The sequence below is a fragment of the Miscanthus floridulus genome, chromosome 2 (assembly GCF_019320115.1).
Source record: "Miscanthus floridulus cultivar M001 chromosome 2, ASM1932011v1, whole genome shotgun sequence".
NCBI lineage: Eukaryota > Viridiplantae > Streptophyta > Magnoliopsida > Poales > Poaceae > Miscanthus > Miscanthus floridulus.
Window position 1 is genome coordinate 162,211,774 of NC_089581.1, and position 23,178 is coordinate 162,234,951.

At 47.5% G+C, this 23,178-nt stretch overlaps 1 protein-coding gene across 1 annotated transcript; it reads left to right on the plus strand.

Annotated features, from left to right (window-relative positions):
* The first annotated feature begins 2,866 nt into the window (after window positions 1–2,866).
* On the plus strand, window positions 2,867–4,049 carry LOC136537363 (uncharacterized). The gene is made up of 2 exons (XM_066529356.1): window positions 2,867–3,989; window positions 4,043–4,049. The coding sequence occupies exons 1-2, from the start codon at window positions 3,433–3,435 to the stop codon at window positions 4,047–4,049; spliced, it is 564 nt and encodes a 187-aa protein (XP_066385453.1). The 5' UTR covers window positions 2,867–3,432.
* The last annotated feature ends 19,129 nt before the right edge of the window (window positions 4,050–23,178 follow it).

Genomic DNA, 23,178 nt, shown 5'->3' on the forward strand with positions numbered 1-23,178 from the left:
GAGATACAGACGCACGGAAAGCGTCACATTATGTAGGACATGATGTAGTGCGCGAAATTGCCTGCATGATGCATGGTCCTTGAGACAAATCATCAGGTCACGAACTTTTCTTGCTGCTATTGGATTTTTACCAGCAGCTGTACTGCTCGAGGGGAGCAGCCGGCCGGAATCCCACAACAAAATAGCCAGAACGGAACCACCTGAGTGCGATAATACAAGGTGAGATCCGGACCGCCGGCCGGCCAGCAGCAGACCGCCCTCGTGATTTCAAGCACAGCCTCTCATCTCTGCTGTCCATGTCTGACTCTCTGTTGTACTGGATCATCGAATATTATTTGAATTCAATCTTAAGTTTATACTACTAGCATTTCTTCCTGAAACTAGGCTAAATGTACGTACTCCATCCATCCTAAAAAGGTTGATGTTTTATTGTCCAGATTCATTCCTAAAACAACTGTTCTTTTTGGACGGAGAGAGTAGGTCCTCTTAAGAATTATGTCAGAGAAGAATTGCTTGTGTCATACTTTGATTAAGCGCGCGCGACTTTGTTCACACTTCTGCGTTCTAGCAAAATAGAAAAAAAAAGTAAGGAAAGTATTTCTTCATGATCAGTATATAGAGTATCGATTGCTATTGATGAAGTGCCGTACGTTGCCAAATAATAAATCTGTCCTTGTCTAAATGGGTTGGGGATCAATGAGACAAATAAATCAGCTCCGAAAACAACCTTTTGCCATCCTATATATTATATTATTTTTTGAAAGAAAAAAACACATGCAAGACCCCTCCTAGCAGATGGTATTCCGATGAGATAGACTGTATGCAAGTACTAGAGCTAGTAGCTAGGGGACCAAATTTATGATCAACTTGCCACTTAGGGCATGTTTGGTTTCCACAAGTCAGATGACTTATTAAGTCAGGTGACTGAAAACCAGTGACTTATAAGTCATGTCTGTTTGGTTGTAGATGACTTATAAGCTCATTAAAGGTGTGGGTCCCACGCAGAAAAGGGTGACTTATAAGTTTTAAGCAGGGGTGAACCAACTTAAAACTTATAAGCAAGGGTGACTTATAAGTTGGTGGTGTTTGGCAAAATAAGTCACTTATTTCACTTTTTAACTTATAAGTAGGTGACTTATTTAGAACCAAACAGGCCCTTAGGTCTTGTTTAAATCCAGGGTGTAAAGTTTTAGGGTGTCACATGCGGTATTCGGATACTAATAAAAAAACAAATTACAGAATCCATCAGTAATCCGCGAGACGAATTTATTAAGCCTAATTAATCTATCATTAACACATGTGTTACTGTAGCACTTTGTTGTCAAATTATGGACTAATTAGCCTTAAAAGATTTGTCTCGCAAAGTAGTCGTAATATATGCAATTAGTTATTTTTTTAGTCTATATTTAATACTCTGTATATGTCCAAACATTCGATGAGATAGGGTGTAAATTTTTAGGGAGAAACTAAACAACGCCTTTGACCGACTTCCACTTCGAGTAGAAATAATTAACGGTGGATGTACCAGCGAGGGGCCGAGGGCTATATGGGGTCAGCCCGGAACCATGGAAACCAAGCATGCATGGTGGTGGCGGATCGATTTCGATGGATAATTTAACTGGAAATCATGGCTATTGGCTAGACATGGAAAGATCTTATTCGAGCATGAAACACAAGGTCTCCATTTTAAATATACTACTCTGGTCCATTCTGTCCAGGAAATCGATGGGGTTTGGTGGGTTCTCCGCTGTTATCTGCTTCGGATATCTTTACGCTCTTGGCAAGCCTGCTTGATGACAATTAACAACGCAAATGGCATGCCTGTGCGACACGCCATATCATGCATCATCATGGGCAACAACTGCGGTGCATGTGGTTTGCTCCGACGATCGAGTGCCTCAGATGGCAAGGCAGCAGTTGCAACTTGCAAGTGTGCATGCACAGCTGATGATAACCGGAAAAGAAAACAAATGACTTTCACTTGCCTCATGTATCGTCATCATCTTTTACCTTTTTTTAAATTAGTCATCATCTTTTACATTTTTTTCTTCGAAGATTGAACCGGTAAATCCTAAAGATTGACGAAGTTCTTTCATACATCTCGTCTACTATTAAATGCCTTGAAAAATTCGTTCCACAGGGAGTCGGACATGCCCTTTCCTAGTCATCATCTTTTACACGATGGCAGTGCGTCACAGTAAGCTCCACCTCGGCTCGGCCCATCTTGAATAAGCCCGTTGAAAAACTGCGGAGAGCACTGGGCTAAGAACTCAATGGCTCTCACAGGGGATTTGGCCCGCAGTGCACACGCAGCACGGCCCGCTCTCCTCGACACGAACCCAGACCAGGCCCAGCCTTCTCTCTTGAGTGGGGCCCCACCCGCTGACTCCTCTTCCAGGACTCCGGCCGAGGCACCAACGAGCCTCCCCAGGCAAGGGCAGTCTGCTACTGTCTCCAGTCCCAGATCCACCCGTCCGCGCCGCCCCGCCCCGCCGCGCGCACCATGGATCCCCCGCCGCCGCGGCTAGCCGCCCCGCTCCTCCTCCTGCTCATGCTCCTCGCTGAGGCCTCCCCCGCCGCGCGCGCGTGGAAGAAGGACGAGTTCCGCAACTGCAACCAGACGCCCTTCTGCAAGCGCGCTCGGACCCGCGCCCCGCACTCGCTCGACGCGCCGCTCTCCCTCGCCGTCTCCCTGTCAGCAGAAGAAGTCCATCACCAGCTAACGGCGTCCCTGGTCTTCCGCAGCGCTCAAGACTCGCGCCGGCTCGTGCCCAGATCACGCACTCGCCGCGCCCACGATCCGCTGTACGTGCGCTACCGAGTCGCCTGGCGCGCCTGGTCTTCATGCCGCGCCCGCCTCCGCTTAGCCGCTCGCTTGTATAGGAATGGCCTAAGGCCACCGATGTAATCTATATATGTAATACGCCAATGATCAATAGAGCCGTCCAGTTGATCGCTTCCACTCTACATGGTATCAGCCTCCTCTTCGATCCTACACAATCCCTTGCCTCCCCTTCCGCTCCTATGGCTCCTTCCTCTGTCCATTCTGAATCTTCCAGTGATGGCTTCGACGCTGAGCCTGTCCCTGCATCGCAAATTCAGAGCCTCTCCATTCGCCACCACATTCCAGTCATTCTTGATTTGGATGACGGCAATTTCAGCCAGTGGCGTCATTTCTTCGACTCCACGCTTGGCAAGTTCGGCATCAAGAGCCATGTCCGCTCGACGACTCCCGACGACGAGCGCGATGGCGAGTGGCGCATGGTGGACTCGTGCGTCGTCAACTGGATACTCGCCACCGTGTCCAAAGGTGTCTTCGACATCGTCCGTCGTGATCGTCACGATGCCTATACCCTCTGGCATGCCGTGGAGGATCTCTTTCAGGACAATGAGATGTAGCGCGCGGTGTACCTAGAAGCCGAGCTGCGTTCCATGGTGCAAGGCGACATGTGCATCAATGACTACTGCACCAAGCTCAAGCGGATCGCCGATCAACTGCGCGATATCGGCCATCCCGTCTCCGAGCCGAGCCAAGTGATCAATCTCCTCCGCGGCCTCAACCCCAAATTCCGCTACGTCAAGCCGGTGATCACGTCGAAGTCGACGCCGCACACCTTCCAGAGCGCCCGCTCCTTCCTCATTCTCGAGGAGCTCAGTTTCCAGCACGACGCCACCGTCGAGGCGGGTCAGGCACTGACCGCGTACCATGGAGCCACCCATGGCGGCTCATCATCATCCTCCGGCACCAAGGATTCCTCCTCCGGAACTCATGCTCCGCGCTCCAACAATAAGACCGGTAACACCGGGAATGGCAACAGCGGCAGCAACCGCTCCAACAACCGTTACGACCGTCGTCGCGGCAACGGCGGCGGCCGGAACAATGGCGGCGGTGGTTCTCGCTCCAACAACAACGCCAACTCCTCCAGTGCACCGTCCGCGCCGTGGGCCACGGGTTACAACCCATGTACAGGCGTGGCCAATGCCTTTGCGTGCTCCCGGCGCCGGCGTCCTGGGCCCCCGCCCGCCGTTCCAACCTCAACAGGCCATGACCGCCGCGCACATCCACCCGAACATGAACGATGCCGGCAACAACTCCTTCGACACCAGCGCGCTCTACGCGGCTCTTCAGTCGGCCGGCGTTCCACAACAGCCCCAGAGCACATTTGACTGGTACTTCGACACCGGTGCAACCTCTCACTTGTCGTCGTCTCCTGGTACTTTTCCACCCTCCGTCCTTCATCCTTATTCATCCATTATCACAGTCGGTAATGGTGCTCAGATGCCGGTTACACATCGAGCCCATACCTCCATCCCTATTGCCTCTACTCCCTTACTGTTAAACAATGTTCTTGTTTCCCCCTCACTCATCAAGAACCTGGTTTCAGTTCGTCGCTTAACTCGTGATAATAATGTATCTATTGAATTTGACCCCCATGGTTTTTCAATCAAGGATCTTCCTACCAGGGCGGAGATGCTCCGATGTGAGAGCAGCGGCGATCTCTACCCGATTCGTCTCCCACGTCATCAAGCACTCACGGCATCCACGGCGACTACCTTGTGGCATCAGCGGCTGGGCCATCCTGGCCAGCCCGTTACTTCTCAGATTTTGCATAATTTTGATTTCTCTTGTAATAAAGCTGATGCTCACTCTTGTTCGTCTTGTCGTTTGGGCAAGCATGCTCGTTTACCTTTTTCTGATTCTAGCAGCAAGTCTTTTTTCCCTTTCCAAATTGTTCATTCGGATGTATGGACATCACCAGTCCTCAGTCACTCGGGTTATAAATACTATGTGGTCTTTCTTGATGATTTCACTCATTATCTTTGGATAGTTCCACTTAGAAACAAGTCCGATGTCTTTTCCACCATCAAATGCTTCATCGCCTATGTTCATACTCAATTCCGACTGCCTGTCCTAGCCATTCAGAGTGACAATGGCAAGGAGTACGACACCATTGCCATGAGTCTCCTTTCTTCCCTCGGCATCCAGTTTCGGCTCTCATGCCCGTACACTTCCCAACAAAACGGGAAAGCCGAACGGAGTTTACGCACAATTAACGATTGTTTGCGTACCTTACTAATTCACAGTGCAGCTCCCTTGCCATTTTGGGCCGAAGCTCTCGCCACGGTGACCCACCTGATAAACAGAAGGCCCTACCGCACCACTGGGACGCTGACACCACACGAGCTTCTCTTCGGCACACCGCCTGACTACAGCGAGCTTCGCGTGTTCGGCTGCCGTTGCTTCCCCAACTTGATCGCAACCTCACCACACAAGCTCGCCGCCCGATCAACGACGTGTGTCTTCATCGGATATCCAGTGGATCACCGCGGGTACCGCTGCTATGACCTCGCCACCGGCCGCGTCATCACGTCCCGGCACGTCCTCTTCGACGAGGGTGTCTTCCCCTTCCACGACATCTCCCAGCCAGCCACGCGCACGACGTCGCCACCCTCCGACATCGACGATGACGTGCCGCGTCCGCGTCATACAGTGGCGCCACCACCTCGCCTCGTCGATGAGTTGACGCCTCCTCCACAGAAGCCACGGTCCGGGCGCCCAGCACACCCCGCAACATCACCATCTGCACCGAGTTGTGTCTCCTCATCAGGTCGCAGCGCGACGTCGCCCATGTCCACCTCGACGCCTGCTGCTTCAGCCTCGCCGTCCTCAACAAGCACCTCAGCGCCGTCGACTCCACCTGTGTCACCTCCACCAGCACAACCGGCACATCCGATGGTGACAAGGGCAAGGGCTGGGATCCATAAACCCAACCCGAAGTACGCCCTGGTTGCGACGGACCCTATCTCGCCGGTGCCCCGCAGCGTCCGCTCCGCCGTCAAGGACCCCCACTGGTATGCTACAATGAAATCCGAATTTGACACACTACAGGCTAACAAGACGTGGACACTTGTGCCACGACCTCTCCGTGCACGGATCATCACCGGGAAGTGGGTGTTCAAGCACAAAATGAAGCCCAACGGCACACTCGAGCGTTACAAAGCTCGGTGGGTTGTGCGAGGGTTCAACCAACGACCCGGCATTGATTTTGGCGAGACGTTCTCGCCGGTGATCAAGCCGGCGACCATCCGGACAGTCCTCACTCTCGTCGCAACACACAGATGACCGGCTCACCAGCTCGACGTCTCCAACGCCTTTCTACACGGCAACCTTCAAGAGCGCGTCTACAGCCAGCAGCCAACTGGCTTCGTCGACCCCACGCGATTGAACGACGTCTGCCTCCTCTCTAGGTCCCTCTACGGTCTCCGTCAAGCACCTCGAGCATGGTTCAACCGCTTCGTCGAGCATGTGACCGCCCTCGGCTTTGTACAGTCACGGGCTGACACATCCTTGTTCGTCTACAACAAGAACGGCGCCATGGCGTACTTGCTCCTCTACGTCGACGACATGATCTTGTCCGCGTCATCAAGCGATCTTCTCCGACACATCATCAGGCGTCTTCATGATGCGTTCGCCGTCAAGGACATGGGTCCTGTACACCATTTCCTCGGCATTGGCGTTCGTCGCACGAACGGTGGCTTCTTTCTCTCACAGGCACAGTACGCGGAAGAGCTCCTCGACAGAGCTGGCATGGCGGACTGTAAACTAGTTCCCACACCGGCCGATACGAAGCAGAAGGCCTCGGCGTCTGATGGCACTCCCCTCGACGACGTTACTACTTACCGGAGTCTTGCAGGTGCCCTCCAGTATCTGACGATCAGCCGCCCCGACATCGCGTATGCCGTGCAGCAGGTTTGCCTGCACATGCATGCTCCATGGGACGTTCACCTCACGATGCTCAAGCGCATACTACGGTATGTCAAAGGCACCATCGACTACGGTGTTCAGGTGCGCACCATCGACTCACCGACGATCACCTCCTACTCGGACGCCGACTGGGCCGGTTGTCCAGACACACGGCGTTCCACGTCGGGCTTCTGCGTTTTCCTCGGCTCATCCCTCATTTCGTGGTCGTCCAAACGACAAACCACGGTCTCGAGGTCGAGTGCCGAGGCGGAGTACCGCGCCATCGCCAACGCCGTCGCCGAATGCTCCTGGCTACGTCAACTCTTGGGCGAGCTGTTGTACAAGGTGCCATCGGCCACCGTCGCGTTCTGTGACAATATATCTTCAGTATACATGTCACGGAACCCCGTTCATCATCGGCGTACCAAGCACATTGAGCTTGACATACACTTCGTCAGAGAGAAGGTGGCCCTCGGCGAGCTCCGAGTCACTCACGTTCCAAGCGCACGGCAACTCGCGGATATGTTCACCAAAGGGCTTCCTTCAGTGCTCTTCTTCGACTTCAGAGACAGTCTCTCCGTCACGCACGGTGCCGTCGACACTGAGGGGGGTGTCAGCAGAAGAAGTCCATCACCAGCTAACGGCGTCCCTGGTCTTCCGCATCGCTCAAGACTCGCGCCGGCTCGTGCCCAGATCACGCACTCGCCGCGCCCACGATCCGCTGTACGCGCGCTACCGAGTCGCCTGGCGCGCCTGGTCTTCATGCCACGCCCACCTCCGCTTAGCACGCTTAGCCGCTCGCTTGTATAGGAATGGCCTAAGGCCACCGATATAATCTATATATATGTATAATACGCCAATTATCAATAGAGCCGTCCACTTGATCGCTTCCACTCTACACTCCCCCGACGGCTTCATCTCCGCCGAGCAGTCCCACCCGTCCCGCCCGCGGCCCCTCGTGCTCCGCCTCTCCGCGCTGACCCCGCACGCGCTGCGGCTCCAGATCGATGAGGACTACTCTACTCCACCGCCACCCCGCCGCACCGCCGGTTCCACGTCCCCGATGTCCTCCTCCCGGACCTCGAGGCCCGCACGCTCCACCTCCCCGAGCCCAAGACCGCCGCCGGCGTGTCCACCGTCGCTCTCTCCTCTGACCTTGACGTAGTCGTTAAGCACGATCCGTTCGAGCTTACCGTCCGCCGCGCTGGATCGGGCGATCCGGTGCTCTCCTTCAACTCCCACGGCCTCTTCGACTTCGAGCCGATGCGGGAGTCCAAGCCGGAGGACGAGACGTGGGAGGAGCACTTCCGGAGCCACACCGACAAGCGCCCCTGCGGTCCGCAGTCCATCACCTTCGACGTATCGTTCTATGGCGCCGACTTCGTCTACGGTCTCCCGGAGCACGGGTCCACCTCGCTCGCCCTCCGCCCCACCCGCGGTCCGGGGGTCGAGGAGTCCGAGCCCTACCGCCTCTTCAACCTCGATGTCTTCGAGTACCTCCATGAATCGCCCTTCGGTTTGTATGGCTCGATCCCCTTCATGATTGGGCACGGTGATCGGGCGTCGTCTGGCTTCTTCTGGCTCAACGCAGCGGAGATGCAGATCGATGTGCTTGCACCAGGTTGGGATGGGGCCACTGCCCAGGAGAACGGGCGGATCGACACACTGTGGATGGCTGAGGCTGGTGTCGTTGATGCATTCTTCTTTGTTGGTTCTGAGCCAAAGGATGTGATCAAGCAATACATAAGTATGTGAACTGATTGATCATACCACTATGACATGGAAGTCCGAGTTAGTGAAGCGTGTTTTCTATCAAATTGACAGTGAAGCAATTCTTCAGATACCTTTAAGCATGAGAAAACAGAAAGATTGTTGGGCTTGGCATCATGAGAAAAATGGTCTCTTTACTGTACGCTCTGATTATCGAATGTTGATTGAGCTTAAGAAAAGCAGGGAGGATTACTTTGAAGGCCGAGCTAATTGTTCTGATTCTGCAACAAGTCAAAAAGAATGGAAAAAACTATGGGGTATGAAGCTACCATAAAAAATTTAAGTGTTCTGCTGGCGTCTTGCTCTGAATTCAATTCCAACTGCAAGTGTGCTGAAAAGCAGGAACCTGACAGCTACATCTCATTGTGGAGTTGTTGATGATACTTGGAAGCATTCTTTGCTTTTCTGCACAATGTCCAAATGTGTTTGGGCTCTGCTGGATGAGGATATAACAGATTTAGTTGCTCATTTGCGCATCTCTGACCCAAAGCAATGGGTTACCTTTATGTGCTGCAATATTCCTCAAGCTGATGGGATACGAGTCCTTGTTACTTGTTGGGCAATATGGCGGGCAAGAAGGAAGGCAATTCACGCGGGAGTCTTTCAGACCCTTTTCTCCATAATGGTTATGATCAATCGACAGATTGAAGAACTAGAAATGATAAGGGGGAATGGAGCTTAAGAGAGGGAACCAACTTCAATTTAAACAAAAAAAACTCGGCTTTGGAAAGCACCAGATCAAGGTAAATGCAAAATAAATACAGATGTTGCTGTAGACCGAGCAGGATCCAAAGGAACTGTTGGAGTGGTTTGCCGTAATGATCGAGGGGAGTTTATTGCAGCTAGTGCTATGGTTATACCAAATATAACTGAACCTGAGACTCTGAAAGGAATGGCTTGCTTGGAGGCACTAGCTCTTGCTGAAGATTGTGGTATTCGAAGGATTATAGTGGCGTCAGATTGCCAAAACATGTGTTGAGTAACATTAATGAAATGCCTCTTTGTGCTTATGTGATGATCCTCAAGGATATCCAGGAAAGGGCAAAATCCTTTGATTATGTGTGTTTTGCACATGAAGGTAGGGAATGCAATAGGGAGGCTGATTGTTTAGCTAAATATGCATGTTCTCTTGGAGCTGGCCGTCATGTGTGGCTTAGTTCTCCTCCTGTAATTCTGAATGTAAACATTTCAATTGAGCAATAACTAGCAAATATGCCCGGGCATTGCAACGGGAAAGAAAAAGCTAGGAAACATTCATAAAAAAGGCTATCAAACATTCATAGAAAATGAGGGCCAAGATAATACTTACCTATTTATGTTTTATCCTTCTATAAATTTTTAAAGCTATAGTTTATTTTAAGAAGACTATAACATCCATAATACTTAAGCTAATGTTGGCAACACATGATGTCTTATTAAATATGTATCAGATTAAAATACAATCTTGATAGATTTTTTCTTCTATTGCAAAGCACAAACATATTTAGTTTTAAATATATCATAATTTTAATATCATACTATCTATTTGTTGGTACAGTTCAATATTGAGTTCTGATGACTTTCTTTGTGAACCCACAAAATTTTGTAATTCTATTTTTGATGATTATATATATAGTCAGTAAGGAGTTAATTGCTGACGTATCAAGGACGGCCATATCCTTTGATGATTATAATAAAAGAACTCTCCTAATTTTCCACATGGTTGCCCCCGTCATGTCTTTCACCGGTATATGCATAAACTTTAGAGTCACATTTGTCTAGACTAAACTAGACAACAAATTGCTCAAGATTTCAGGTTACGATTTGATTAATTAGACCATTGAGTATATCATATTGTTGTAATAAGATTTTTTTTAATTTAAAACTACATCAATGATTTACCACATCAATAATTTAGTGGTGAAATTATCTATTTTATTAAGAAAGAGGTCTAATTGCTCAAGTACCATAATATTTGTTTATTATTAGTTTTATATTTATGGTGAAAATAAGAAAAAAAAAGGGTAAATAAAAATGGAAAAATAATATAACGGAAGAGGTTTAGTGCTTGATTTTTTCCATCCCCATCGGCCATCGAGCTTCCCTTATTTGCTTGTTAATTTTTCTATGTTAATTAAAGGGTCATTTGGATTGGTGCCATTATAATTTTTGAACTTCTGAAATACGCCACTACAATTCATCTATTTGGAACCATGTCATTATAATTCTTTCATTGTTTGAAATATGCCACTTTGTACACTTTTGATATTGTTGGACCCACCTGCAGACCTATCAATTTTCATATTATCTAAAATGTCCCTGCCCCTCTCTTTCCCCACATCACTGACGCGTGAGCTCCACTGTCTTCTTCCTCCTCTCTTTCCCTCGCTGGCTCTGGTCCGCATGCCGCCAGGCTCGGGTGGGCTCTGTGCCCGCGCCGCAGCCCACCGTCGCCGTAGTCGGCCCCCATGCCCACGGTGGATTAAAGTCCCCCTCGGCCGCGTGCTCGCGCCAGCATCGCGTGACCCCACGATTCCCGCTGCCGATGTCGGGCACCACCGCGCTGCCGTACAGGCCTGTAGCCGCTCGTGCCTCGCCACTCCTACTCGCAAGCCTGGCCGCCCACTGCAGCTGCATGCGCTCGCAAGCCCGGCCTCCCGCACCACTGTCCAACGCCATGGCCGTAGCTCGCAGCTCGCCCCACGCCTCGCTGTAGCCGCTCATGCTCGCGAGTCTGGCCTCTCGCACTACGGTCCAACGCCATGGCCGCAGCTTGTCTCCTGCCTCGCTGCAGCTACTCGCGCTCACGCTCGCGAACCCGGCCTCCCGCATCGATGGCCCGATGCCATGGCCGCAGCTCGCAGCTCGCCTCCCGCCTTGCTGCAGGTCGGTCGCACACTGCATCGAGGAGCTCCCCTGCACGCCATGGCCGACCACATGGTGGAAGGCGCCCTAATCCTCGCACGTGGCACGGACAACGTTGGCCGTGGTGGGGAACGAGAGGTCGACGACTGACACCGAGAGCACAGCGGCGACGGGGGAGGGCAACGGGGAAGGAGGTGCTCTGGCGGCTGGATGTACGGCACCGGGATGTGGGACACGCCAGTCATAGCGAAGGCTTGGATGCGCACTAGCGCGACGGTTTCCATTGGAGCGGCATCTTGCTACGGGCTTGGAGAAGAAAGGAAGGAAGAAGATGACGAGTGGGACCACACGTCAGTCACATGGAGATTGAAAAAGGTAGAGGGTATTTTGGGCAATACTAGAATACAGTTAACTGCACGTGGACCCAACGTCCTGAAAAGCGTTCAAAGTGTCGCATTTCAGGCAATGCAAGAATTATAATGGCATGGTTCCGAATAGATAAATTATAATGACGTATCTCAAAAGTTGCAAAATTATAATGGCAGCGATCTCAATAACCCTTGATTAAAAGCCTGATACACGAAGTGAGGTGGTAGCCGGAGCGCTCTGGTCTATGACGTTTGGGACCAAAACAACAATAGATCAAAACAATAATTGTGGAATTTGAAAACAAAGTATCCACTTTATGTCTGATAGGACAATATTGGTCATGTTTGTTTCTCTTATAATCTGTACTTTTCAGTTTATTTTTTAGTCAGAATAGTATTTTGCTCTCACGACAAATCAGCTGAAACAGTGTTTCAGCTTGTTTTGCCATTAAGTGGAGAGGAACAAACTGAGTCAAGGGTGAGCTTGCCAGGTAAGGAAATACTGCAAATGAGGTGATTTGTTTATGCACGTGATTGGCCAGTTTTTTTTATATATACTTTTGAGTAGGAGAGAGCGTCGTCGGTTCGGTCTCTGTTTCATCACGTATGAAGGAAAATAATACGGCCAGATCTAGTGCAACTGAATATTTAGATTAGGATTCACTCGTAACGTTTTCTTTTTTTTTCCTTTTTTCCTGTTTTTATCTTCCAAGCGTAATGTATCTAAACTCAATCTCATGTCTCTGCGTTCCCTATATAAAACGAATATTCACGATTCACTTACAACGTTTCCTTTTTTGTTTTTGGAATCGGACTTAATATCGTGCTAGATAAGAGCTACTCTAATTCATATGAGCACGTGTTATATATATATATATATATATATATATATATATATATATATATATATATATATATATATATCTATGCGGAAGAAACTCTCTAGTGTCCGGTAGCTTAAGATAGATGGACTAAAAATAGATGGATGAAAAAATAGGTTGAAATTTTGCCTCTTTATTATTACTAGCAAATATACCCGTACGTTGCAACGGAAGAAAAAAAAAACTACTAAATATTCATGCAAAACGATAACGTGAATGGTACATATCTGTTTATATTTTTTTAATTTATTTTATGATGACTGTCACATCCATAATATAAGTTAATGTTGACAATAAATAACAATATTCTATTAAACTTGTATCAAATTAAAATACATCTTAATATATCTTTCCTTCCGTTGCAAAACGTATAATTATTTAGATATAAATATATCATAACTTTGTAGCTTTTTCATACTATCCATGTGTTTTTATCAGCCTGTTCACTGGTTGGTTTCTGACTGATAAGCCCGGCTGGTGCTGGTTTATTGTAAAAGAAAAATATTGTACTATGGCTGATAAGTCTTGGCCGAAACCAACAAACGAACAGACTGTATGACTTAATATCGACCTTTGTAGCTTTTTTAACGCATCATATCAACCTCTGTAACTTTTTTGTTAATGTGTCAGGATTGATCTGTCTGCCAATGATTAAGACGGGAGATCTCTTAATTTTTCATATGACAGCCCTTATCAGAAATCTCTACTATAATGGATCAATCAAAAATATACAAGGTCTTTCCAGAAAAACGTCCCCCCACTAACAGCCTTCAACCATTGTACACCCAGAAAAATACACACAGGAACTCGTCTTTATTAAATTTAAGAACTAATAAAACACCTAAACCAAATCCGATGGCTATGATTCGATACGAATGCCAGGCTTCTCACCCCGCCTTCTCAGTTCTCACCCCCATGCCCTCCATCCCACGCACGGATCGAAGCCGCGCCCCACGCATGTCACAATCACGGAAGCCTACGCCGACCGAAAAAGGATTTTTTATTGATACCATTACAATTTCAAAGTTTGGAGAAATGCCATTACTATTCACCTATTCTGAACCTCACCATTACAATTCTTCTTATGTTTAAAATATGCCACGATATACGTCTAGAGAGGCCTTGGGCCCAGCTGCAAGCGTCCACAACATCATTGTATTTTCGTATGGACAAAACTACCCCTTCCACCTTACTCTCTCTATCTCACTTACGTGTGGACCCCACTAGTCATCTTCTTCCTCCTTCCTTCCATGTCTTTCCATGACAGCTTCTTTACCAACTCCCATGGCGACCAGTGGGTGTCGACCGTCGTCATGCCCCTTGGCCATGGCAGGGAGGAGCTCCCACGTGACCATGGAGGGCCAGAGCTCTTCCGCCTCGAGCTCTCGCGCGGCCATGGTTGGCAGAGCTCCCATGCGCCATGGCTAGCGGAGCTCCTCCTCGCCCATCAGCGTTCCCTTGCCCGCCCCCATATGCACCTCGCTAGAGATGGCCCCTGCCCATCGGCGTGCCCCTATCCGCCCAGAGCCCCTCGCCTTCTCCCTTCATCTCAGTCCACGACATCGGGGCGGACCCCCTTCCACTTGTAGTTAGCGCCTCGGGTCTGGCTTGGCAAGCATAGCCATAGCTTGGGCGAGCCGACGATCATGGCCACGTCGTAGTCCGCCCTACGACAGACGACAGGTGATACTGAGGTGCACCACGAGCTTTGAGCCAGCCAGCAGCGGCAGCATGGTAGGGTCAAGGGCTGCACGTTGGTGAGGACATGGGCGGCGACGTCAACATCGACGGCGGTGATCGTGGTGGCTCGAAGCAGCGTGGGCGGAGCTCTCCTAGGATGGTCGAGGAGCTTGTTCAGCGTGCGAACATGTCGGCCCACCGCAGTTGTGGCAGATCTAGGCGTGCGGTCGGGAGGAACTCGAATCCGCTGCTCCATCGAGCCCTTGGCCAGCTGAAGCGCATGAAGACACGTAGGTGGGAAGTGGTGACCGGTGAGAGGAAGGGGATGACCATGCAGACCCACATGTCATTGAGTGGGGGAAAGGTAGTCAGAGGAGTATGTTTAGCTATACGAACATATGACAGTCTACAAGTGGGTCCGGTGTTGTTCCAAGAGTAGAAAATGGCATGAACCGGGTACGGGAACAATTGTAATGGCAAGTTTCTAAATAGGTGAATTGTAATGGTACATCTCAGAAGAACGAAAATTGTAATGGTGTGAATCCAAATAACCCAAAAAAATCAAACACACCACTCCTGACCCCCAACCACGCCCTGGAGCTCGGCGTGTCTCCAACGATGAGGGATCACGTGCGCAGGCACTAGCACTAGATCTAGTTCTGCGCTGTTGGCTAGGACCTGTCTGCCCTCCACCCATGACTGTGTTGGCCGTCGGCGCCCTCCCATAGCCTTCGGTCCCTCTCGCGCCTCCGCCCTCTACCAAAGTCCGCCCTAGCCTGCTCGCACGCCTGCGTCGCCATGACCACCTCAGGCTCGGACGCTCGGTGGCGCCAGGCTATGGGAAGCCCGATAGGACGCACGGCGGCAGGTCAGCATGCTTGGACGACATCCACGGTGGGTGATCCACGCCTATCACCTCGGCAAACTCCACCAGCCTTCCTAGATCTGGCAGGACGGTGCATCGGCGTGGTCCCTAGCAGATCTGGGCAGGCATTCATTGGATGGGGAGATGCGGCTTCCCTGTGGGCGAGTAGTGCGAGGTCGCCCACTGACTTGGAGCCCTCACCGTGGCCCCTGCCATACGAATTGGAGCAGAAGGCGATCCCTCCCGTGTGGTGGTGGTAGGCTGCCATCGCCTGCGCACTTTAGGACATCGCGTGCCCCTCATGAGGTCTTGCTGCTAACCACCCCCACTCTCAGCCTTTCGCTTGTTGGTTTCAGCCAGGGCTTATTAGCCAATCAACAGTGTTTTTGTCTCACAACAAACCAGCACCAGCCGGGCTTATCAGCCCAAAAACCAACCAGTGAACAGAGCCTGTGACTGCTACTCTCTCTGATTACTCGCTGTAGAGGAGACTCGAGGGTGTTGCTGTGCCATGCTGCTGTTGGTGAGTTTGCATATTATCATCTCATCATCTTTGAAGTATATTTCCTCACTAGTTAAATGCCTATGCATTGCGACGGGTATACATAATATCACGATAACATATGTATGAGCGCGTGTTATACTATATCTAAAATAGATACTGCAATCGTGATGTTTTACAAGTTGCAATACATGGGCATTCACCTTAATCATAATAAGTTTATGTTTTATAATACATGTTTTACAATATATTGTACAATTAAGAATCTAATCTCTCAATATTTCGACCAAGAGAATGTGCTTTGCACGAACACCAAGCTGTAGCTGGTCACCAATCAAAGATAATCCAGAAGATTTTCAAGTCCAACATGCGGCATCTAACTTATTATAGCTGAAGCATGCAAATAGTTCAAGCTGTAGTTAGAAGTATCCTGCACATAAGTTGTTTGTTAATTTTTAAAGTTAAAGTGCTATTGATATATCTTGAAAAAATATGTATTGACGTGTAATGCATTATCTCTTTCATAGAGTTAGAACCTCATTATATATAATATTCTTTGTGAATATATCCTTTATCGGTCTCTTCTTCCCTTCCATTTCCTTTTTCCCTTGTTCACGTCCTTCTCAGCAGCCGGCACAGCCAAGATCCTAATGTTTGATCTTGTTGTAGCTCTTAATAGCGCCACATATAATTGGCCATGCGAGAACACTGGTTCTGGCAAGTATACCCTGACATTAGGGATAGTCTGCCCCTGTGCCTTGTTAATAGTCATTGCGAAGCTAAGCCGAATAGGGAACTGCTTTCGCTTAAATTGGAAAGGGAACATCTCATCGTCCGATGGGCATACGGGTATTCGAGGTAGAAAAACTCGCTTTCTAGCGTGCTGTCCCAACATAATTTCTACGTCTATGGTATTCTTTTAGAATCCCCGTATGATAAGCCTGGTACTATTACAAAGTCCGTTCACAGGGTCAATGTTCCTAAGCAATATGATCGAACAACCAATCTTCAGCTTCAACACATGTGGAGGTAGACCATTGGGTGTCAAAGTGTTAAAGAATTTCTTGGGGTAGTAGTTGTGCGGATCATCCACCACGTAGTCAAAGCTATGGTACACCATCTCATCCCCGTGGAAATGACCTATCATCTTCATATTAATCATATCAACCCATTCATTCCACGTAGATAATATCGCTCGAGAGGTGATATAATCTTTGCTTGACATATTTGCATTGAGGTTAGGAAATATGCAATCAATTAGAGTATCAAGATTAATATCTTCTCCGGTGTGCAGAACACATATATCATGAGGAAGATGGATTTCATCATCAACAGTTGCCTCCTTAGAACCTCCACTGCCATGCAACAAGTATTCTGCAAACCACAGGTCGCTCTTTGCCCTCATGTTGCGCACCAATTTTAGATGTCGCATGGAATCCCAAAGGTACAACATCCGTAGCGAGGCACCAACTACCTGAGCCCTTCACCCTCTCCGAACAATTGGAAGAACCTATCTGAAATCTCCACCGAACACCATGGTCTTCCCCCCAAACGGCAATGAAGTGGACCGTGATGCCTAAGAGCGGGGGTGAATTAGGCAACTTAAAAATCTAACTCCTAGACTATGGCCTCTTTTTCTAACCCTAGCAAAATCTATGCAAAAGATAAACTATCTAAATGTGCAACTACAGTTTTGCTAGTGTGTTGCTATCTCTACCACGAAAGGGGTAATAAAATCAATGTAAATGTGGAAGCTAAAGAGCAAGATCGAGATATGCAATCTCCCGTCGATGACTCCGGTATTTTTACCGAGGTATCAAGAAGCGCGCAAGCTTCCCCCTGGTCCTCGTTAGAGCCGCTCGCAAGGAATCCCTCGCAAGGGCCAAGCACTTGGTCGGGTAACTCTGTAGATAGCCTCAGGCCTTCCCCACGTGCAAGTGAGTCTCCGACGTGCCTTTCGGCAAGCCTCTCCCGGATGCTCCCCGCCGTCTTCACTATCAAGCTTCCGGCCAAAACACCACAGGCCTTGTTCCCTCTGGTACATGGTGGTGGCCACACCACAAACTCGGTTGGTGTTATCTCATAAGACTACAAGCCCCTCCAATGTACAACAATGGTGCTAGCAAGCATCGAGTGGTAAGAGGTATGCAAACCTCACTAAACACTAGGTCTAAACCTAGAGCAAGCGCATAAGCGGTTGTCTAATCAACCTAAGCACTTCGCAAAAGCACCTACGCTAATCACCTAATGAAACACTAAGCATTGTGTAAGTGGATATCACTAAAATGGTGTATCAACACCCTTGATATGTTTCCTCAGCTCCACCCATCTCAAATGGCCGGTTGGGGGTTGTATTTATAAGTCCCACTGAGAAAGTAGCCGTCAGGGACGAAGTCCCACTTTTTGCTACTGACCGGACGCTGATCACGTCCTGATCGGACGTGTCTGGTCGTCCCAACCGTTGGAGCCGCGAATAACTAATCGGACGCTACCAACGTCTGGTCACTTGCCATCGGACACGTCTAGTCGCAAATTCGCCACTCTGGAACCTCTCTATACTCGATCAGACGCTGCTGTCCTGTGTCTAGTTGGTTTGCTGCTAGCGTCCGATCTGGCATCCGGTCGCTGCTGTTGTTGCCGAGCCTCCTAATCGGAGCGTCCGGTCGCTTTTCTCCAGCATCCGGTCACCTCTATGAGCTTGTTTCTTCGTGATCTTGTGTGTGGCTTGGTTCCTATCTTCGTGCTTGGACTTTACTTAATATCTTGGATCTTCTCTTGTGCTCCTAAGGTCTTGCTTGAGGTGTTGATCATCAGATCATCACATTGCCTTCGTCCAAGTCACATCTTGCACCCTATTGAACTACAAAACAATTACTTGCAAATTCATTAGTCTAATTTGGTTGTGTTGGTCATCAAACACCAAAATCCAAAGTAAATGGGCCTAGGGTCTATTTTCCTTACAGTCTCCCCCTTTTTGGTGATTGATGACAACACGACCAAAGCAAGCAAATAATAGAATTTTGAAATTTAAAAACTACCTACTTGCTAGGATGCAATGCAAGGGGCAAGATTATATGATACTAAAAGATACTGCTTGTAGGACTATATAAAAACTTATCTTACCCTTGCAAATGTCCCCATGTGGTATTATGGATTTAAGACTTGCTTCCTATAAATACTCCCCGTCACATAGGCTAATCCATAATCCACTATCCTCCCTTTCTTGGACTATTACCACTTGTAGACACCACTTGTAGACCATAACCACTTGTAAATGATCTAGCTTTTGGTCCTACTTATTAATGCTTGCTTTTGGTCCTCTAAATTCTCCTCCTTTGAAATCAAACACTAAAAAGAAAGACATTAGTAGCACAAGGGAGGGTCAAACTTTGTGATCCTTTGAGTGTAGAGTGAAATAGGTCACAAAATTTGACTCTCACATTATATAGACTAAGCTCCCCCTAAATATATGCATACATATGGTGGAAGACAAAGCATATGCATAATTGGAAAATTTTTGCTCAAGGGAATTTAATCTATATAATGCATGGAGAAAGCATATAAATATCAAAATGAAATCAACATGATGATATCGGTTTAGAAATACCACATGTGGAAACTAATTTGATTTCTACCACTTGCAATAGGTGGTGGATATTTGAAGTACGATGCTTAACTCTGGGGACTCCATTTTTCTTGCAATGAGACTACTACACACATAATAAGCTTAAAAAGGTGTTAGTCTCAAAGCATCCAACTTGTAGAGTAGCCTCCCCCTAAATTTGTGCACACAAGTATAGAATACTTGTAGGAAACATGCACATTGATTTTAGAATAAAAATACCACTTGAAAGATGACATCTCATGAATGTGAGAATCATTTTCGAAGATGATATTCAGGAGAAGTTATCTATAATTTGTACTTTGGCACATATTAGATGAGCAAAACGAAAGACAAGCTATGTGCCATGCTTCTAAGCAATTTTAAACCATGTAGGTTTGCTCCAAGGGTTAAGAATGAAATCGAGCAAGCCTACCATATGATATACCTAGTGTATGTATGACAAAAGATATAAGCATGCAAATGCAAACCTAGGCATGAAGAGTAACTAGATGCTTAAAGATACCAATTTGTAAGAGATACAACTTGTAGGAAATGCAAATTGATACTACTTGAAGAAAATTGAATCTAGTTACCTAACATGGGAAGAGGAATTTAGGTTCATAGTATTCACTAATCCACTTGGCAATCATTTTGTCCATCATGATGCACCCCATGAAATGCATCCATACTTTGCCAAGTCCCCAAATTCCCCGAAGTCCATTGGACTTCTCACTTCCCTTTCGGGATCCAAACCTTCTTGGTGCTCTTCATGTTGGAGATGATTTCCTTTGGCACCCAAAAGCATTTGACCCCATTGTTTGCTTGCTTGTTCACCTTGATAGCCACCACCTTGTCATTTTTTTCTTCTTTGGCAAGTATGGTGTGGAGGCCTTCTTGTCCACCTTATTGGTGTAGGTGTTGGAGAGCTTGCTTGTTTGCTTTTTCTCCTTCTTTGCTCCTCCACCATTCTTCACCTTGCACTCGTAGGACTTGTGGCCTTCCTTGTGGCACACGTAGCAAACCATGGTTTGTCCTTCATCAAGCTTCTTCACTCCCTTGACGGTGTTATCTTGATGAAGTTGGGCTTGCTTCGCCTTGCCTTTCACTTGAGTCAAGTCCTTGGTGAGGCGAGCTACTTCTTGCTTGAGTTGCTCATTCTCCTTTGCAACCTCTTGTATGCATGTATCTACAACAACTTTCTCAACACAAACTTAGTTGCACAAGGATGAGTCTAAACATAAATCATTACAAGAAGTAGAGGCATCCTTTTTAGACATGTTAGAACTTTTCTTTTTAGATGCCTTGGTGGGGATTGTGCTAACGGCTTCAAGATTAGCAACTTTATTAGTTAGCTCATCACAATGTTTGCACATGATTTCCATTTTAGCAAGCAAACTTTTATAAGCATCTTGTGAGCTAACTAACTTTTCTTTTAATTTTTCATTTTTCTTTACAAGTTGCTTGTCATTGATTATGCATGCATTTGTTGTTGCACTAGCCTCAAGTTTCTCAATTTTAGTACATAGTGAACATTAAGAGTAGCAAAATTCTCATATTGTTCAAACAAACTTTTGTATGCTTCTTATGAACTATCTAGCTTTTCTTTAATCTTTCCAAGCTTCTTTTGTTGACTAGTGCAAACTTTAGCATAATTAAGATTTTGTTGCACAATTTCTTCATAAGAAGGCATTTCATCATCACTATCACTCTCACTAGAGGATGAGCTTTCGTTACCTCGTGCCATAAGGCACACACGTGAAGAGCTTGATGATGAGTGCTTGTGCCCTTGCCTCTTGTGATGATGTTCTTTTTCACTTGAAGAATCATCCCATGACCTTATTGATGTGAGGGCTTGGTTCTTGCATGCCTTCTTCTTTGTCTTGGGTGTGGGCTTGTTTGGACAAACTTCCACAAAGTGCCCCAACTCACCGCATCCATAATATCCTCTTTTTCTTTGCTCATTTCTTTGATTGGTGAAGATGATATCTTGAATTTGGATGGGCACACCCTTGACATTGAGCCTTTGGATCATCTTCTCTACCTTGTTGATAAGTTTAATTGATTCTTCATTAAGGTTGGAGGTGGAGGAAAAAGATTGATCATCATCACTTGAATCTTCATCGTCATCATCATCCTCATCTTCTTCTTCTTCTTCACTTGAGGAGCTTGAGCTTGAGCTTGTCTCAACTTGCTTGCCCTTCATCTTCTTCTTGCCACATGCAAGAGCTTTGCCTTTGCTTGATGGAGAGACTTCTTCTTGACCCATCTTGCGTGACATTTCAAATGCCACTATCTTGCCAATGACTATGGCTGGGGTCATGGTGCTCAAGTGCTCCATGTTGTGAAGGATGGTGATGATGCTTGCATATTTCTTTTGTGGTAGCATGCAGATGATCTTCTTCACGATGTCTGCATCATCTAGCTTTGTTAATCCTATAGAATAGAGCTCATTGATAATTAGTTTCAAACGAGAATATAGATCACAAACAAGCTCATTATCATTTATTTCGAAGGAATCATAGTTTTGTTTAGCTAGACAATGTTTTTGCTCACGGACATTACTTGTGCCATTATGGAGCTCTTGAAGTTTTAACCAAATTTCATGTGCCATATTTAAAGTGAACACATGGTTAAACACATCCATGCTAAATGATTCAAACAAATATTTTTTTGCTCTAGTATTGAAATGAATTTCCTTTTCATCACTCTTCGTGGGTTTATCGGGATTCTTAATGGGTTTCATCCCGTCTCGAGTGACTCTCCAAACTCCCAAATCAACCGCCTCAAGGTAGCAAGCCATTCTAGCTCTATAATATGGGAAGTTAATGCCGTCAAAGTGCGGAGCCCTAGAGGTATCCATCCCAACCACTCTAAATAGCGTCGGCTCAACGGTGGTTAAGCCAAAGGTCTAAATTGAGCCAACCAGCTCCAATACCAATTGAAGTGGACCGTGACGCTGTGAATTAGGCAATGTAAAAATCTAACTCCTAAACTATGGCCTCTTTTTCTAACCCTAGCAAAATCTATGCAAAAGATAAACTATCTAAATGTGCAACTACGGTTTTGCTAGTGTGTTGCTATCTCTACCACAAAAGGAGTAATACAATCAATGTAAATGCGGAAGCTAAAGAGCAAGGTAGAGATATGCAAACTCCCATCGACGACTCCAGTATTTTTACTGAGGTATCGAGAAGCACGTAAGCTTCCCCCTAGTCCCTGTTGGAGCCCCTTGGAAGGAATCCCTCGCAAGGGCCAAGCTCCTAGTCGGGTAACTCCATAGATAGCCTCAGGCGTTCTCCACGGGTAAGTGGGTCTCTGACATGCCTTTCGGCAAGCCTCTCCTAGATGCTCCCCGCCGTCTTCACTATCAAGCTTCCGACTGAAACGCCGCGGGCCTTGTTCCCTCCGGTACATGGTGGCGACCACACCACAAACTCGGTTGGTGTGATCTCACAAGAGTACAAGCCCCTTCAATGTACAACAATGGTGCTCACAAGCACCGAGTGGTAAGAGGTATGCAAACCTCACTAAACACTAGGCCTAAACCTAGAGCAAGCGCATAAGCGGTGGTCTAATCAACCTAAGCACTTCGCAAAGCACCTACGCTAATCACCTAATGAAACACTAAGCACTGTGTAAGTGGAGATTACTAAAATGGTATATCAACACCCTTGATATGTTTTCTTAGCTCCACCCATCTCAAATGGCCGGTTGGGGTTGTATTTATAAGCCCCACTGAGAAAGTAGCCGTTGAAGACGAAGTCCCACTTTTCTGCTATTGACCGGGCGCTGATCATGTCCTAACCGGACATGTCTGGTCGTCCCGACCGTTGGAGCCACAAACAACTGATTGGACGCTGCCAGCATCCGATCACTTGCCATCGGACGTGTCTAGTCACAAATTCGCCACTCTAGAACC